This window comes from Rhinatrema bivittatum, chromosome 8 (genome assembly GCF_901001135.1).
Source record: "Rhinatrema bivittatum chromosome 8, aRhiBiv1.1, whole genome shotgun sequence".
Classification (NCBI taxonomy): Eukaryota; Metazoa; Chordata; class Amphibia; order Gymnophiona; family Rhinatrematidae; genus Rhinatrema; species Rhinatrema bivittatum.
In genome coordinates this window covers 83,731,052-83,750,649 of record NC_042622.1, presented here as the reverse complement: position 1 = coordinate 83,750,649, position 19,598 = coordinate 83,731,052, and the positions used below count along the sequence as shown (strand labels likewise).

General features: G+C 46.7%; 1 protein-coding gene across 2 annotated transcripts in view; it reads right to left on the bottom strand.

The window, feature by feature from the left end:
• Positions 1-19,598, bottom strand: part of GPR107 (G protein-coupled receptor 107) — a 271,212-nt gene that overhangs the window by 157,567 nt on the left and 94,047 nt on the right. For both annotated transcript variants that reach the window (XM_029614537.1, XM_029614536.1), the window contains exons 5-7: positions 18,749-18,864; positions 18,194-18,231; positions 3,808-3,855 (exon numbers count right to left, since the gene is read on the bottom strand). In XM_029614537.1, the coding sequence (XP_029470397.1) occupies positions 3,808-3,855; positions 18,194-18,231; positions 18,749-18,864 (202 nt within the window). The remainder of the gene's footprint in view (positions 1-3,807; positions 3,856-18,193; positions 18,232-18,748; positions 18,865-19,598) is intronic.

The window sequence follows — 19,598 nt, the reverse complement described above, 5'->3', positions numbered from 1 at the left end:
ATGAGGGGGTCTAAATCAACCCTCTGAAATAGGCATAAGACCCTAGGGTCATCTCCTTCCATTTGTATGTAAGAAGCCGGATCATCTACTTACACCCTCCAAAGCACTACTAGCTATACCTAACGCAATAGTCAAAGCCATAGCAGATATTATCAACTGCTCTATTGCGCATGGATCTGTCCCAGACACTCAAGCACGCAGTAGTCAGACCCCTCCTCAAGAAACCCTCACTTGATCCCAAAGATCCCTCTAATTTCCGCCCAATCTCCAACCTCCCCTTCATTGCCAAGCTACTGGAAAGAGTTGTCAACTCTCAACTCATGGACTATCTTGAAGACCATCTGATCCTCCACCCATCACAATTTGATTTCCGGAAACACTTCAACACTGAATCCCTACTTCTCTCCCTTTCTGACCATCTCCTCCGGGGCATGGGGCAAGGCCACAGCTACCTCCTTGCCCTCCTCGACATCTCATCAGCCTTCGACACTATTAGCCACCATCATCTACTTACACGCCTTGAAAACATTGGCATCTCTGACCTGGCTCTTACCTGGTTTAAATCCTTCCTCTCAAACAGAAAGTTCTCCGTCAAAATCGGGAACTCCACCATCCACCCCACAGCCCCTCCAGCAGGGAGTTCCCCAAGGCTCATCACTTTCCTCCACCCTATTCAACATTTACATCACCCCCCTCTGCCAACTCCTCTCTGATCTCAAACTCAAGTTCTACCTTTACGCCGACTATGTTCAGATTATCATCCCTATACAGAAATCTATCTCTGATGCCTTAGAACATTGGGAGAAATGCCTCACAGCCATTAACTCCCTGCTCACTAACCTCCATCTCGCCCTCAACACGAACAAAACTGAACTTCTACTCATCTCCCCTCAATCTTCCTCCTCCGTCCGATATTGCCAAACTCAACCTCCTCTCAACACAACCAGCTGTGAGGGACCTTGGAGTCCTCCTTGACCATCAATTAAGTATGAAGAACTACGTAAACTCCATCCTCAAAGCCTGCTTTTTCAAACTTAATGTGCTTAAAAAACTCAGACCTCTCTTACACACCCAAGATTTCCGTACAGTTATCCAGGCCACCATCTCATCCAAATTAGACTACTGTAATGCTCTACTCCTAGGACTCCCGTACTCTACCATTAAACCTCTACAAATGTTACAACATGCTACAGCGAGACTCATTGCAAACTCCCGTAAATATGATCACATCACTCCCATCCTTAGAGATCTACACTGGCTCCCCATAGCCTCCCGTATTATCTACAAAACCCTCACTATTATGCATAAAGCAATTCATACCCACAACTCAAACTGGTTAGATTTCCCTTTCACAACTCCTCAGTCCAGTCGACCCACTAGAACGGCCAAAAAAGGCACCCTAGTTGTACCATCCCTGAAAACAGCCCATCTCTCCTCTACACGTGACCGTGCACTCTTGATCGCAGGTCCCACTCATTGGAACACCCTACCACCTGACCTGCGCCTCGAACCTTGTATGAACAACTTCAAAAAGAAATTGAAAACATGGTTGCTCAAGCAAGCCTACCCAGAATAGAAGGCTATCACACCGTTTCCAAAGTAGACCACTTTGCGTATACTCTTCTCCTCATATTGAGGAACCATGTTTTATCATCCTTTTTCTTCTCAGCTACCTCTTGTTACCCCCTCTCCCAGTTTTGCTTTCCCTGTTAAAATGTAATTTCTAAGCTTAATTGTTCATTGTAAACCGGCATGATGTCCACAACAAATGCCTGTATATAAAAATGTTTAAATAAAATAAATAAATAAATCTTGGTCCGGATAAGGCAATGTAGGTAAAAGAGGAGCCTGAGGGGAAGGATCAAGGGGAACAGGATGAGGAACCACCCGAACTCGGGATGACCCCTGAGGGACCCCTGTAGTATCCAGAGGATCTTGCAACCTGATCACTTTGGGAGGAGGGGGGCCTGGAGCTGGATCCTGTTGCTGGCTTACACCGGCTAAATAAGCATTGTACAGCAGAAGCACAAAATCAGCTGAGAAAAGCCTGGAAGGAGTAGATCCCGAGGGAGGAATGTCAGGCAGGGCCCGCCCCCCCCGATGTTGCCCCCTGATCCGGGGGGGGGGTTAACAGGAGTTAGAATCGGTGGGGAGGGAGAAAATCCGGTGTCCGAATCTTTATTTGGCTGCGTTGGAGCCAGCTCTGACAACAAAATGGCCGCCGTTCCTGTGCTAGACGGGAGCGGGGCCAACCCCTCAGCAGGCCATCGCGCTTGAGAGCGCGATGTGGAACCTCTGGCTGGTCTTGAGGGATCCTCCCCGCCGGGGAGTCATCTCGAGCATATGCCTTTGCGGGAGAGCCGCATCCTGGGCTCTCCACAGGCACTGCATTGCGAGGATTGTGGCATGGGGGAAAAGCCGAGCTGGTAAGCAAAAGCCACCCCCGGAGCTGTCAGGAGCAGGTAAAAAGAAAATAGAAACCTCTGCTCATAAAATACAAGGAATGTCGCCTCTCTGCTAGCGCTGCCCCGAGGAACACGGCATCTCAGGGCAGTGTGTCGTTGTGAAGGGGGAGAGGTTGGACCACCAACTTTCACCCCTGAAAGACAGCAAGCCCTGTGAAAGAAAAAGGCTCAGAACCTACCACAATAACCTGAACAGTACTAGGGCACACTACTGCCAATTCTGCCTGCAAGTTTCAGAGTGACTGAGCACTAAGAAATCATTAACACTTTTTTTTTTTTTTTTTTTTTTTTTTAACTTGATCCATCCAAATTAAGGAAACAAAAGTAGCAAGAAATGAAAGAGAGGAGAAAACCTAATATTCTATCCTCTTAGAAAATTTTACTGGGGAACCACAGGTTCTGCCACCTTCATCTGCTGGAGACAGAGAAATACTGAAGGGATGCAGAGGGCGCTCCAGGTTATTAGTGAACGCCCTTTGAGTTTTTCTCTGTCTCCATCTGCTGGAAGGGAGTCACAACCCACTGTCTGGACTGATCCGGGTACGTACAGGGAATAGCTGTTCTCACAATGCCCATTAATCAGGTACAACTTCAGACCCATACCTCCAGGGCCAAGGGTTCAAGACTCCCCATGGACCTTAAAGAGTAGAGAAGAAAGGAGTGACAAGACCTCAACCAAATCTGGAAGCCTCCCTGGCACAGACTTTGTTCTACTGAAGGAGAGCATTCAGCTTTCATTTCTTTTTTTAATCTATCCTAGGGTACTGCTCAACTGAGGGAGGAATAACTATTCTTTGACCTCAGAAGCTACCCAGTCTATTCCTATTCAGCTTAACCAGACCCAGTCCACAGCATGGGGTAGAACACTTCTACCACCTGCTGGAGACAGAACACTGGCAGACTGAGTTCAGAACAGATGCATAAAAGGGTAATGTCAGTGAGCCTGTTTACCTCTGTCTACCTACTGGTCGGGGTGCACAACCCATTCATCTGAAGTGGTCTGACTGGATAATGAGGTAAAATATTTTACAAAATATTCTTAAATCCTTGGCTAGTCTCCCAAGATTTTGATTGACAGCATTTGCAGGATCAGCAATCACAGTAGTGCACTAAAATGCTGACCACTGCTCATTTCTCATACAGTGATTTCTCCTGAAGGGGAATGCTGATCTGACACCTATAAGCACACTTTCCCCCAGAGAATGGCACTTCTTCCATGCTGGCAAGTATGCAGACAGAGGGACAGAAGAGGCTAAGAAAAGCAATTCTTGCCCAGGAGCTGTAGTGAAGTAGGAGAGCTTTACTGAGAGGACAATACACTTGGCTGAACAGCAACCATTACCTCAAAGTGAACAGGTCCTTCAGTTTTGGGTAAAGAAAACGATTTGTCCTGCAAGATAGAGGAGAAAACCTGATAAGCATTATAAAGAGAAATCATTAGGAAGTCCTGCAAAACAAACTTGACATACATATATATATCCATAGAAATGATTTAGGGATATTGCGGTTTTTATTTGATTGATGCTTTTTAACTTTTTTGTATATTGAATTTAATAATTAATTGTCTATACACATTACAAATTGGACTGTTATTGCTTTATTATGAATGTTTTTGTTGTAAGCTGCCTAGAGTTTTTGACAGTAGGCAGCCTAGAATCATGTAAATAAATATGATTGCTATGTTATGCTTTACTTATAATTTATGTATTTAATGGATTTGTTTTTATAAGAACATAAGAACATAAGAAATTGCCATGCTGGGACAGACCAAGGGTCCATCAAGCCCAGCATCCTGATTATACTGATTATCTTTGCTGTGGTTCTGAAAATAAAGGCAAGGTTGTTGTAGTCTATTTGTAATATGCGCTGAGCGCTGCTTTGCCAGCAGAAAGGTGTACCGCAATTGAATTTACATTTATATTATATACAAACCAAAACAAAATGTTTCCCTCTGGAAATACCACCACTACATCTAAAAACTGCCCAACACAATTAAAAGGTACAAAAATACAGTCAAAGAGACCAAGTGACTAGAAAGATAAGATTTACCAAGAAGTGGCTATGAAAAAGACAGTCCAGGGATTAAGTTGCCACTTGCTAAAATCTATTTTTGGCTAATGGTTTCCATAACAATGTACAATGGAGAAATTACTTACCTGATAATTTAGTTTTCCTTAGTGTAGACAGATGACTCAGGACCAATGGGTTATACTTCCCTGCCAGCAGATGGAGACGGAGTCAGGTTTCAAAGCTGATGTCACCCTAGATACACCCCTGCAGTGGCCTCAGCCCTCTAGTATTCTCTTCAAAAGCCACTGTGGACATACTATTGAAAAAACTTGATTAAAAACGGATAGCCGTAACTGTACTCAACCAAACACTGAACCCCAGTAAGAAAATTGATGCTCTGATCTAGCGACTGGATGATTGGCTTACCCATAATTTCTTGGAATAGATATAGACTCCATGGGTTAATCCTTGTCACTGTTCTTGGCCACAATGGTCAAAAATATATCTCAACACAATGGGTTTGCTACAGGTATCCTATATCATACAATTATACATAATATACCCGTATTTCCTCATTAAATCGTTTTAATTCTTTATTACAATATTCATTAAAAAACATACTTCACATTCCCTGAATTATCATTCACCCTCACATTCATTCCTCTAAACAATACACATTAAAACCTCCCATTAACCTCATATAAATAATGTGCATTAAATACTGTTGTTATTTATACAATTTAAACATTCCCCACCCAATTACATATTTTCAGTTCCACTCTATTTGTGTTGGCTTATTTGTCACAAACTTTTTCTCGAAGTTAAATTATTTCAATACAATTTTCAACTTGTTCTTCACAAAATATTCTCCCAATTTTCCTTTAATATTCTTTCAATTGTTCTCCTTCTTTCGATTATTGTCCTGACAGGAAGCTCCTGTTTCACCCTTCGGTTTCTTCAGGGGATTTGCCTTATAATCGTTCTTCAAAACGTCATCACCTGGAGAACATTCAGCAATTTTGTATCGCCAATCACCTTATTCATAGAACTGTTATTGTCGACCTTCCTTCCGGCTGCCAGAATGGATCTTTTTATTCAATCATCTTCACTTTTTTCATTGATTCAAACAACTTATACATTAAACTCCTTCATCTCTTCTCCACTGTAACCTCTTATTTTACTCGCGGAAAGTGTTACTTCATATGTTTAAAGAGTTTACACATTATACTCCTTTATCCTTTCTCCACTGCACTATTCTCTCCTTCTACTGGCAAAAAAACGCCACAGCTGCGGTTAATGGGAGGTTTTAATGTGTATTGTTTAGAGGAATGAATGTGAAGGTGAATGATAATTCAGGGAATGTGATGTATGTTTTTTAATGAATATTGTAATAAAGAATTAAAACGATTTAATGAGGAAATACGGTTATATTATGCATAACTGTTCGTGGCCAACCATGGGCTGAATCCATCTGTCTACACTGAGAAAAACGAAATTATCAAGTAAGTAATTTCTCCATTTCCTAGCATGTAGCCAGATGGACTCAGAACCAATGGGATGTACAAAAGCTACTCCCTATCGGGGCGTAAGGCTGCCCACGGTCTAGTTAACACCGCCCTTGCAAAGGCTGCATCTTCTTGGGCCTGAACGTCCAGGCAATAGAACCTGGAGAAACTGTGCAAGGAGGACCACGTTGCTGCTTGGCAGATATCGATGGGAAACAGCAGTCAAGCTTCCGCCCACAAGACTGCCTGAGCCCTAGTGCAATGAGCTTTAGCCTGAAAAGGAAATGGCTTTCCTGCCTCCACATAGGCTCCCATGACCACTTCCTTAATCCAGCGAGCTATGATAGCCCGCAAAGCTGGTTAGCCCTGCTTCCTACCACTATGAAGGACAAACAGGTGGTCCCATCTTTCGGACCGGTTTTGAAATTTCCAGATTCTGCACCAAAAAAGTCTGACATTCAATTGACGGGGGAGGCAGTATTCTTCCGCGTTCTTGTGCTTATCTAGGGATGGCAACAAAATGGACTGATTAAAATGAAACTCCGAGACTACCTTGGGCAAGAAGGATGGAACGGTACGAAACTGTAACACTCCTCAAGTCATCCAGATGAATGGTTCCTGACACGACAATGCCTGTAGTTCTGAGATGTGACGTGCTGAGCATATAACCACCAAGAACACAGTTTTCAAGGTTAATAAACGCAAAGAAAGACTGCATAGCGGCCGAAAGGAGGGCCTTGCCAAAAATTCCAAATCCACAAGGGAACCAGCTGCCGTAGGGTTGGCCGGAAGTGCTTCACCCCTTTCAGAAAATAGGCCACATCCGGATGAGCCAACAGGCAGATTCCGATCACCTCTCCCTGAAACAGGAGCGTGCCACTACCTGGACCTTCAAGGAGTTAAGGGTCAAACCTTTATTCAAGCCGCCCTACAAAAATTCCAAAATTAGTGAGATTTTGACCACCCAAGGGGAGACACCGCATTCCTTGCACCAGGCCTCAAATACTCTCCAGACACACACGTACACTAGGGACGCAGAGAACTTCTGCGTGCAGAGTAAGGTAGCAATTACTGCCACCGAATATCTTTACTTCTTCAGGCGAGTCCTCTCAAGGGCCAGACTGTAAGACAGAATAGAGTTGGATCCTCGTGAAGGACGAATCCCTGCTGTAGCAGGTTCCTGTGCGGTGGGAAGTACAGGGAGATCTCCACCAGGAGTCTCTGCATGTCCGCATACCACTGACACCTGGGACAATCTGGAACTACTAATAGGACTAATCCCCCTGTGATGTTAGATTCTGCGAATGACCCTGACCAGCAGGGGCCACGGAGGGAAGGAATATAGAAACTCTTCTTCTGGCCAGGTCTGAACGAGAATGTAGATCCCCAGGGACCACTGATCTCTTCTGCAACTGAAGAATCGGGGAACCTTTGCATTGTGAGATGCGGCCAGCAGATCGATGGATGGGAAACCCCAGCGATCTATTACCAGCTGCAGGGCTTTGGCTCACAACGCCCACTCCCCTGTATCCAGACTCTCCCTGCTTAGAAAGTCTGTTGTGATGTTGTCTTTCCTGCGATGTGGGAGGCTGAGATCATCTCTAAATGTATTTCCGCCCATTCCAGAAGGAGATCTATCTCCTGTGACAACTGCTGGCTCTTGTTTCCACCCTGGTGGTTGATATAGACTACAGTCATTGTGTTGTCCAACATTACATGGACCACTTGACCCCTCCCCCCTCCCCCGAGTATGTGGCTGAATGGTAGAACACGCCAATCTCACTGCCCGGGCTTCCAGGCAGTTGATGTTCCAGAGGGCCTCTTCCTCGGTCCAACGTCCCTGGGCCATCAGTCCCTGAAAGGGAGCTCCCAAGCCCTGGAGGCTCGGATCTGTAATGAGGACAAGCCAGTTTGGAGAGGACAGGGGTACACCCATGTCCAGATGAGCTTCCTGCAGCCACACTGGAGCTGACAGCATACTCCCATTGTAAGTGGAGGCGAATCAAATAATCTTGAGACTGTGGATTCCAACTTGACAATAGTGAGAGTTGAAATAATCTCATGTGTGCCCTTGCCCACAGAACTTCCAGGGTTGCCACCATCAAACCAAGAACTTGGAAATAGCTCCACACCGTCAGGCATATCGTGCTCATCAATTGATGAACTTGGGACATCAACTTCCATATCCACGTGGTCAGAAGGAAGTCCTTGCTCTGCTTTGTGTTGAACCGGACTCCCAGATATTCCAAGGACTGGGAGGGCTGGAGACTGCTTTTGTTCAGGTTTACTACCCAACTGAGTTCCTGAAGCAAGGTGCTCACCCTGTTGGTCACCCGGAGACTCTCTTCCATGGACTTGGTCCGGATCAACCAGTTGTCCGAGTACGGGTCAACCAGGATTCGCTCTTTTCTCAACACTGCCGCTACGACCACCATAATCTTGAAAAATGTTCTGGGGGCTGTAGCCAGGCCAAAGGGTAGTGCCTGGAACTGATAATGCCAGCCCAGTACCGCAAAGCATAGGAAATGTTGGTGTTCTTGATGGATTGGAAAATGTAGGCAGGCCTTGAATAGGTCCAGGGAGGTTAAGAACTCTCCCAATTGAACGGCCATTATCATGGAGCACAGGGTTTCCTTGCAGAAATGATTCACTCAGATCTCTGTTGACGATTTTGAGGTCCAGGATGGGGCAAAAGGAACCTTCCTTCTTGGGTACAATGAAATAGATGAAACACCACCGCTGGAGCGCAGAAACTGGGATTTTAGCCCTCATCCTGAGGAGCCTTAACAGGGTAGACTCCACTGCCTGCTTTTTGTGCTGGGAGTGGCAAGCAGGCATCATGAATATGTCCCGAAGAGTGCTGTGAAATTCCAGCACATGTCCTTCTCGTATGACCTCCAGTACCCATTTGGACTAGACCCACCGCTGGTAGAAAGCGACAGTCTACCTCCTATTTTCTCGTTCCAAGGGTGGGGAGGCAAAATTTCATTGGGGAGTTAACGACAAACCTGAACCCGAGCCTAGCCCTCTCTTGGGCTGTCGACTACGAAAGGACTGAGACCTCCCAAGGGGCAGAGTCCTCTGAAATGTCAAGTTCCTGTAGAAGCAAAAGCATGGGGAGCCCCTGGATCGACCCCTGATAGGCGAGGGGCACTGTGACTGCTTTCTCTTATCTTCTGGTAGCTGGGGAACTGAAGATTCACCCCATTTACTGGCCAGCTTTTCCAATTCGCTTCCGAAAAGAAGTGATCCTTTAAAGGACATCTTTGTAAGATTTGCTTCGGAGGTTGCGTCTGCTGACCAATTCTGCAGCCATAGCTGTCTTCTGGCTGCTGTCACCACTGAGGCCACTCCTCTAGCTGAAGTACAGACTAGATCCGAGACTATGTCAGCTAAAAAGGGGGCGGCGGGTTCCATAGCTGCTCTGGAACTCACCCCCAAGTCATCCACCTCCCGAGAGAGGAGCAGGCATGAACGAGCTACCAGGACACAATAAGAAGTAATTTCTAAGATCATTGCTACTGCGTCAAAAGGCCTGTATAAGGATAGACTCCATCCGTCTATCGTGCACATCCTTTAAGGCCGCTCCTCCCTTCTCTGGGATAGTTGTTCGCTTAGAGACAGCACAGACCAGCGCATCCACTTAAGGGAAATGCAAATGCTCTCTCACTGCCAGATCCAGTGGGTATAAAGCTTCTAATGCTCGTCCCCCTTTAAAACTTGCTTCTGGGGCATCCATTTCGAGGTCAATCAACTCCTGGATGGCTTCCAGTACTGGAAAGTAGCAAGAGGCTTTCTGTAGGGAAATCAGAATGGGATTCTTCTTTGGTTCTATCGGAATCCGCCCCAGGAACTCCCAGCATCTTCAGGGTCTGGGAAAGCAGGGCAGGCAATTTGTCTCTATGGAAAAAACCATAACATGGTCTGATAAAGTTCTAAACCTGCATGAAGGCTTGAAGGCCCTGGAAAACTTCCACCCAAGAGAAGGCGGCCAGGTCCATGCCTAGCCCAGGAGGTACTGGAGTAGGTGCTGCTGAATTTCCCTCTCCTATGGATGACCCAGTCATGGGGATAGTCAGATCCGGGGTACTTCCAGTTAAGGCTATGGCTGACCCAGCCTCTGAATGGGAGGAGCCAGGCTTTGCAAAGTTCTGGGAGGCCAACTCTCCCTGGGCTTCCTCACAGTGCTGACATAAGTTGGAATCCAGGTAAGACTGTGAAGCCTAATATGACAAGCAGCGCAGAGAGAAAGCAAATGTTGCTTACCTGATGTAACAGGTGTTCTCACAGGACAGCAGGATGTTAGTCCTCACAAATGGGTGACATCGAGGATGGAGCCCATCACGGAAAACTTCTGTCAAAGTTTCAGAAACTTTGACTGGCCCCTACTGGGCATGCCCAGCACGGCACCAACCCTGCAGCCAGCAGGGGTCTCCCTTCAGTCTGATTTTCAAAGCTACAGGCAGTGCCGAAAAATAAAAGAAAAAACGAACCCAACACCGCGGGGTGGCGGGCGGGTTTCGTGAGGACTAACATCCTGCTGTCCTGTGAGAACACCTGTTACATCAGGTAAGCAACATTTGCTTTCTCACAGGACAAGCAGGATGGTTGTCCTCACAAATGGGTGAGTACCGAGCTGAGGATGTCCTGACTTGTACCAAATGTACCCAACGGCGTGCAACAAGCACAACAACAGGGGTAGAATATGGTAAAGGGCATCCGCACCCTACCGGGAAGGTAGAAGGGTGTTGGTACATCAAGTTGGAAAAAGGTTACGCAAGACAGATTGGCCGAAGATGGAATCCTGTCTTCCAGCTTTATCCAAACAATAGTGGGCTGCAAAGGTGTGGCGAGAACTCCAGGTTGCAGCCTTGCAGATGTCAGGAAGCGGCACCGATCGAAGGTGTGCTACTGAAGTCGCCATGGCCCTCACAGAGTGTGCTTTGACACGGTCTTGAAAAGGAATGCCAGCTTGCTGATAGCAAAAAGAAATGCAGTCCGCCAACCAGGAGGAAAGAGCCTGCTTACCCACAGGTTGTCCTAACTTGTTAGGGTGGAAAGAGATGAACAATTGAGTGCTCTTTCTGTGAGAAACTGTACGGTCTAGATAAAAAGCTAGAGCTCGTTTACAGTCTAGGGTATGCAGAGTCTGTTCCCCGGGATTGGAGTGGGGCCTGGGAAAGAAGATAGGTAGTATGATGGATTGATTAATGTGAAACTCCGAAACTACCTTAGGTAAAAATTTAGGGTGAGTGCGGAGTACCGCCCGGTCCTGCAGGAGTTTAGTGTAAGGCGGATAGGTAACTAGGGCCTGTAATTCACTAACCCTGCGAGCTGAAGTGATAGCCAAAAGGAATAACACTTTCCATGTGAGATATTTTAGGTCACATGAATGGAGAGGTTCGAAAGGCGGCTTCATCAGGCGACCAAGAACCAGATTAAGGTCCCAAGATGGGGCCGGAGGACGTAAAGGCGGTTTCAAATGGAGCAATCCTTTAAGAAATCGTGTTACCAGGGGTTGTACTGAGATAGGGACACCCCCGATACCTTTATGGAAGGTGGCTACCGCACTGACATGCATTCTAATGGAAGAGGTCTTTAGACCTGATTCTGAGAGATGCTAGAGATAGTCCAAGAAGTTAGAGATTGGACAGGAAAGGGGATCAAGGGACTGAGAAGTGCACCATGATGTATACCTTTTCCATTTGTATGAGTAAGATTTTCTGGTGGAGGGCTTTCGTGAAGCTATCAGGACACGAGAAACGGAATCTGAAAGGTTGAATGGCTGAAGGACTAACCTTTCAACATCCATGCCGTCAGGGACAAGGCTTGGAGGTTGGGATGGAGGAGGCATCCGTCGTTTTGAGTGAGCAGATGCGGGTCCTGTCCCAGAGAAATGTGCCTGCGGATGGAGAGATCCTGGAGTATGGGAAACCACACTTGGCGTGGCCAGTGGGGTGCTATCAGGATCATGGTTCCTCTGTCCTGGCGTAGCTTCACGAGAGTCCTCGACAGAAGAGGAAGTGGAGGGAATGCATAGAGCAGACCGGTCGTCCACTTGAGGGAGAATGCATCCCTCGGTTGAGAGTGCTGGCTCCGAATGAGAGAACAATAATTGTCCACTTTGTGGTTCTGAGGGGACGCAAAGAGGTCTATGCGGGGATAACCCCACTTGTGAAATAGAAAGGTCGCTACTACAGGATTGAGTGACCACTCGTGTGGTTGGAAGACACGGCTCAGCCTCTCCGCCAATATATTGTCTACTCCCGGCAGATAGGTGGCCTTGAGGTACATGGAATGGGAGAGAGCTTCTGCCCAGATCTGCGCAGCTTCCTGACACAGAAGGAAGGAGCCTGTGCCTCCCTGCTTGTTTATGTACCACATTGCCACCTGGTTGTCTGTCTGGATTAATATTATCTGATGTGATAAATAATCTTGAAAGGTCCTGAGAGCGTAGCATATTGCTCGTAGCTCCAGGAAGTTGATCTGGTGTTTGGCTTCCTGTCGTGACCAGATTCCTTGAGACTGTAGATTGTCGACATGGGCTCCCCACCCTATGTTGGAAGCATCGGTGGTGAGGATTACCTGGGGATCTGGTGGTAGAAAGGGTAAGCCCCTTAAAAGGTTGACTGGATGCGTCCACCAGGCAAGAGACAGACGTAATGCGTTTGTGATTGTGACAATGGAGGATAGAGGCTGAAGAGCTTGGATCCATTGGTGTCTTAGAGTCCAGTGTGTAAGTCTCATGGCCAGACGGGCCATGGGAGTTACTTGAACCGAGGAAGCCATGTGTCCCAGTAGAACAAGGAACTGGCGAGCTGTGGCTGTGTGTTGAAACTGCAGCTGGCGAGCTAGGGACACAAGGGTTTGAACCCGTTGATGAGGAAGGAAGGCCTTTGCTTGTAAGGTGTCCAAGTCTGCCCCAATGAAGGATAAGGTTTGAGATGGGACCAAGCAAGATTTCTCGTAATTTACAAGAAATCCTAAGGAAAGGAGAGTCTGAATTGTCAATGCTAGGGAGGATTGAGCAAGTAGTTGAGTTGGAGCCCTGATTAGCCAATCATCCAGGTAGGGGTAGATGTGGACACCTTCTTTCCTGAGGAATGCTGCCACTACCACGAGGCATTTGGTGAAGACTCGTGGTGCGGATGCTAGGCCGAAAGGTAGGACTCGGTACTGGTAATGGTTTTGGCCTACCAGAAAACGCAGGTATTTGCGATGAGATTGTGTAATCGCAATGTGGGTATATGCGTCTCTTAGGTCTAGGGAGCATAGCCAGTCCCCTCTTCGCAACAGGGGGAGAAGCAAACCCAGGGTTACCATCTTGAACTTCTCCTTGAGAAGGTACTTGTTGAGAGCCCGCAGGTCGAGGATGGGACGTAGGCCCCCTGACTTTTTTGGAATCATGAAGTACCTGGAATAGAATCCCAGTCCTTGTTGTAAGGGAGGAACGGGTTCTATAGCATTTGATTGTAGGAGAAGGGATACTTCGTGCTCTAAAAGAGCAGAATGATTGGGAAGACTCCATGTTTGTAGAGGCGGGGAGTCTGTAGGAAGAGTTGTGAAATTGAGGTGGTAACCCTGTGTAATTATTGCTATCACCCACTGATCTGTGGTAATGCGAAGCCAGTTGTGCAGAAAATGGCACAATCGACCTCCTACTGGGATAGTTGGAAGAGGGGTCTGTCTATGTGACGGTCAAAGACCAGCCGCAGGGCCAGGAGGTGGAGCTGTGGCAGGCCTTTGCTTACGAGGTTGGCGTGGCTGAGTCCTGTGCGAGGTACGTGCAGGCCGGGACTTAGCCGATGGTGGATAATATCGTCGTGGCCTAAAGAAGGGCTTTTTAGGGTCTTTCTTAAAAGGCTGTTTGGAGGGTAAGTCTGAAGGAGTGGATGAGAGTTGTTTCAGCGTCTCATGGTGCTCTTTCAATTCAGCTACTATTTGCTGAATTTGCTCTCCAAACAAATTATCTCCTAGGCAAGGTAAATCCGAGAGTCTGTCCTGGACTTCCGGCCGAAGATCGGATGATTTAAGCCAAGCCCAACATCTGGCTGAGATGGCTGTTGCTGAAAGCTTTGTGGAAGCATCAAAGACATCATACAAAGTTCTTATTTCATGCTTTCCAGCTTCAAGACCTTTGTCTATAAGGGCTTGAAGCTGTGGTTGAAATTGTTCAGGTAAAGTATTTGAGTAGTCCTGCATTTGTTTGAGAATGGCTCTGTTATACTGAGTCATATACAGCTGATACGAGGCAATTCTTGATATCAGCATAGCTCCATGAAAGACTTTTCTGCCTACAGCATCTAGGAATTTATTTTCCTTAGTAGGTGGTGTAGAAGAATGAGGCTTTAGTCGTTTAGCTTTCTTTTGCGCTGATTCAACGACTACTGAGCGATGGTCCAATTGAGGTTTTTGAAAACCGGGAGCTGACTGTACCAGATATGTCGAATCAGCTTTTTTATTTACTGGTGTAACAGATGCAGGCGATTCCCAATTCTTTTTAAGAAGATCTTGAAAAACCTGATGGATGGGAATGGAGTTGATGATTTTGGGAGCATCCAAAAATTGGAGTAATTCCATCATCTCATGTCTGTCATCTTGTTCAGAGTGGAGCTGAAAAGGGACTACTTCTGACATCTGTTTCACAAAATTTATAAAAGACAAGTCCTCAGGAGGAGAACGCTTTCTACTCTCCGTAGGAGAAGGTGGTGAAGGTAAATCTGTGTCAGAAGAAGTATCGTCACCCCAAGTGTCATAAGGATCAGGATGACCGGTAAGACCAGGTGGAGGCTGAATTCCTGAAGGTCCTGGTTGAGGCTCTGGATAACTGGAAGAAAGCACCGAGGGCTTGGAGTATAACCTCGATGGGATCGGTGCTGGAGCCGGAGCCGGTGATGGCATCGAGGGCACCGGCGCCGGTCGCTGTGGAATCGGTGCCGGCATCGGAAATCTCGGTGGAACCGAAGAATATATCGGTGGCGATGGACGAGAAGGCACCGATGGAACCACCCCCGAAGGGGGAATCAAATACGGTGTTTCTCCACTCGATGAAAGGTCTGTCGGTGTTAGAGGTCTCGATGGTACTGGAATCGCCGGTGGAAGGGCTGATACGAGCTTTTCCATCCGGGTGAGAAGCGGTGCCAGGGCTGCAGCAATCGGCTCGGTGGCCGGTTCCCCTCTCGATGCCGGAGTCGGTGCCGGTGGAGGTTGGAGCTTGTGCATCGCTTTCTCGATGGCCTCCTGGACCAGCCGGTCCAGTTCTGCCCGGAGACCAGGGGTAACAAGACCCGGCTCAACGGGAGAGGGAGGCTGAGGCTGAGCCGGAGGGACCACCGTCACCGGTGGAATCGCGGCTCCCAAACCCCGAGGGGGTGAGTGTTGCCTCGGTGCCTGCGAACCAGAGGTGGACGGTGCCAGATCTGATCTCGGCTTCTTAGTCGGTGGCTCAGTCGGAATGGAGGTCGATGACGATGGATCCTCGACAGGCCGAGACTTGTGACGTCGATGACGATGCTTGTCCTTCCGGTCCCCTCGACCATCCGGGGGAGGGACTGGAGTCAATGGCTGTGCAATCGTCGATGGCGGACGGTCACCGGAGGGCTGCCGATGGTGCAATCTCGATGGTGCCAGTTCCGAAGACGTCGATGCAATCGATGGCGTTGGGGTACGAGCATGGAAAAGGAGTCCCATCTTCTCCATCCTGGCTTTGCGACCTTTTGGCGTCATTAAAGCACATTTGGTGCAAGTCAGGACATCATGCTCACTACCTAAGCACAAAACACAGACGCCGTGGAAGTCTGTGATGGACATAGTCCGGGTACACTCAGGACACCGACGGAAACCCGACGCCATGGCTATGAGCCAAAAATTTAACCGCGGGACTGTCGACTGCCAACAGGCCTCGAGAGTGAAACTCGACAGAAGTCGACCAAACAACGGCGAAAACTTACTGAAGGTCCGCGGAATGAAAAATTATCGAAGGGAGACCCCTGAGGGGCAAATTTTTCTTCAGAATAAGAAATTCCAAATTCCTGTCAGGAACGTGGTTAAGAGCTCTTCTGCCGCGTGGCTACTGCTGCGCGGAAAAAAGAAGACTGAAGGGAGACCCCTGCTGGCTGCAGGGTTGGTGCCGTGCTGGGCATGCCCAGTAGGGGCCAGTCAAAGTTTCTGAAACTTTGACAGAAGTTTTCCGTGGTGGGCTCCATCCTCGATGTCACCCATTTGTGAGGACAACCATCCTGCTTGTCCTGTGAGAAAAGGTGCTTATGTTTCTGGATACTGGAGCCATTGGCGGCGGTAACTTGTGCGCTGTCAGCTCACGCTTAAAATTTTATGCACACAGATTTTGGGGCCTAAGCGGGCCACAGTGAGGCGTAGCCCCTGCGCCCGGCTTTACTTGTGTTCTGCGCTTAGTAGGGCATGTGTGTATGTACATGCGTAACATGCGCAGAACCGACACGCACTGCGCATACCAGATGGTGCAGCCTAATATGCGGTGTACTGTCCAAGCCTAAAGAAGGTCTAGCTTACCAGCAGGCCGCTCAACCCGCTCAGAAGCCCACTTTCCCTTACCCCAGAGGGTTGAGAATGGCATCGGTATGGCCACCAAGCAAGGAAACTGGAGGAAGTCTTACCAAAGCCCTCCAAACATCTCCTTAAACTTACCTGGGATCAGCTCTTACTGGCTGAGTATAGAGATGGTCTCCGGCTGTCATAGCCACTTTCAGCTTCCTGCACCCTCTGCCTTTCAGCTGCTTAAGCAGCAACATCCATGCCAGGGACTGGCTACCTGACCAAGGCACACCTCTGAGGGATCTCAGAAATCACCTCAGGAATTCTTAACTGGGGGAGGGACCTTTAGGTATCACCTCAGGAGAGCGGGGCTCGATTTTCTCCTTCCAAAAAATACAGCAATCCCCATAGGAAGATGTACATCCACCACCTGCTACAGACGGAAAAATACTGAAGGGCTGAGGTCACTGCAGAGGTATATTGTATCTAGGGTGACTCAGCTTTGAAACCTGACTCAGTATCCTTCTGCTTGCAGGGAAGCATAACCCAAAGGTCCTGAGTCTATCTGGCTACACACAAGGAAATGTATTCATGTTATAATGTATTATATATTATTATTATTTTGATATATTGCTATTTATTTTATTTTGTAAACCACTTTAGATTGGTCTATCTAAAGAAGGCAATTCAGAATAGGGGTTATAGCCTTTTCTTACTGTTGCCTGTATGACTATCGGGGGAGTGGTTCAGAGTTACCCCACTCTTCCCTTGCTTTGTTATAACTTTGTAAAACCAATAAAATTGTTAAAAAAAAAAAAAAAAAAAAAAAAAAAAAGAAGGCAATACAGAAATATAATATAACTGACAACTAATTTAAACTGGCAAAAACAGTCACCAAGCTGTTAATGCTAGTGAAAACTGATAGTCTTAAAACAGACAAGACTCTTCTGTTTCCTCAAAAGTCAGTTCACAAGCAGACATCAGACACTGACCTGCAGAGAGACACTAAAACGTATAAACAGCAGCAACAAAGTGCAACAGAGCGCCACATGGTTGATGACCTGGTTGTTTCTAGCCATTTTTAAATTAAAGGCTTCTTTTTAGCATTTTATTGGAAAACTACATCTATTCTCAGTTTTTATAAATTAGGAAAGGGTTATTTTATTTAGTTAGCAAATGTTGCTTACCTGTAACAGGTGTTCTCACAGGACAGCAGGATGTTAGTCCTCACACTGGGCTCCATCCTGATTATGTCACCCATATGTGAGGACTACCATTCCTGCTTGTCCTGTGAGAAATAATATGATAGTAATTGATTATTTTTTATTCTTTTTACAGACCTGATCATGGCCAGGTTTCTATATTTTCTTTATTATTGTTTATTTTATTGTATCATTTGAAATGATTATGGGATGCGATTATAATGTGAAGTTCTGTTTGTTTTTACTTAAATTATTATATTATGTATAGCTTATGTATCTATGTTAACTTAGTAAAAGAGTAAAAGGAAAATGCTATGATATCATTTAATGCTTGTGCTTTCATATACTGCTGCATTCCACCCTGAGCTAACTTTGCAAAAGGGTGGGAGGACTACAAATATAAATGAAAAGAAAAATGGCACTATGCTTTAACACTCAGTTTATATCCCTGGTCTTAAATCTTTCACCAATGTTGGTATGCTCATCCAAGCAATCTTACCGGTTTCCCTTCAGTGATGCTCTTGCTATGGGTTTCAGCTGCGAAAAAATAAAAATTATATACACATTTCTAACTGAAGTATAATAATGTTATATTTGAATTTTTATATATTGCTTTTCATCCAAATTGAATCTTAAAAATATTTATTTCATAAACATCAATGACAGCTTCTCTGAACAGAACCTGTATAGAGCCCCAACACACATTAAGCTATAAACCTTCCCCTATGCATTAGACAAACCAACACTGCCAGGGAGATGTAGCAATACTGCTGACTCAGCTTAACTGGAGCATCAGAGAAACAACCCCTCCCGCCCCCAGAGGAAGCCACTTATCTGCGATATCAGACACTTTCTCTCCCCTTACATTGTGAGATATTGCCTGCCCCCTTTCTCTGCAAATAAGGTCAGCATTACCTGAAGTATTAGTCACCCCCCAAGCAGTACTCACAGCAGAATAAGCATTTCCTAAGGTATCAGGCCCCCCCTAGTGACCCATGAGAAATCTACAGTGCATGGGGTATGTCCCCTCCTTCCTCCAAAGAACCCATAGTACCTGGGGTATCAGCTCTGGTGGTGGTAGAGGACAGTTTTGTAGTTCTCTCTTCAGGCTGCTTAAAAGTGATGTCTGGTAATGTAGCTGCCTTCCCTGGGGACTTTATTATCCTCACTCTGCAAACAAATAAGAAAAGTAAGATACAGACCACCTCCACACACACACAGTGGGGTAGATTTTAAAAGGTGCGCGCGGGAGTAGATTTGTTCTCGCAACCCAGTGCAAACAAATCTACTCCGGATTTTTATAACATGTGCACGCTGCCGCGTTCCACCTATAACTTGCAAGCGACGGCCGGCTGCCAGCGCACCATGTTCCGGTCTGGGGGCTGGTCCAAAGGCCGCAGCCATGCCCCCGAGCCGGAACCACGCCCGCGGCCAAAATAAAATAATTTATGACAGTGAATTTTTTTAAAACTATTTTTGGAAAGCCCCCGATGACACACCTGCCGCGACACGCCCCCGACATGCCCCCCAGGAAAGCCCCAGGACTTGCGCACGCCGCTGAGCCTATGCAAGATAGGCTCGACGCGCGCAGGGGGTGGAAGGGGCAGCTTTTCAGGGATTACGCGCGTAACCCTTTGAAATCTGCCCCAGTGTCTGATAGGTCCTCTCTGAGCATGCTTCTGAGAGCTGTCTTCTCTCAGTATTATATCATTCTATAGGAGTCTGCATTATATATACTGAATTTTTTCTAGCTTCACTCCCTTTCTCAATTACTATAAATAAAATGTAAAGAGTGTTCATCTTGGCTCATATGTTTAATGCAAAGCTTTGTAAAACATTTTCATCTATCAACTCTACAAAGCTTGGTCATTTCAGTGTGAACATGCTCTCCATGAATCCAACCC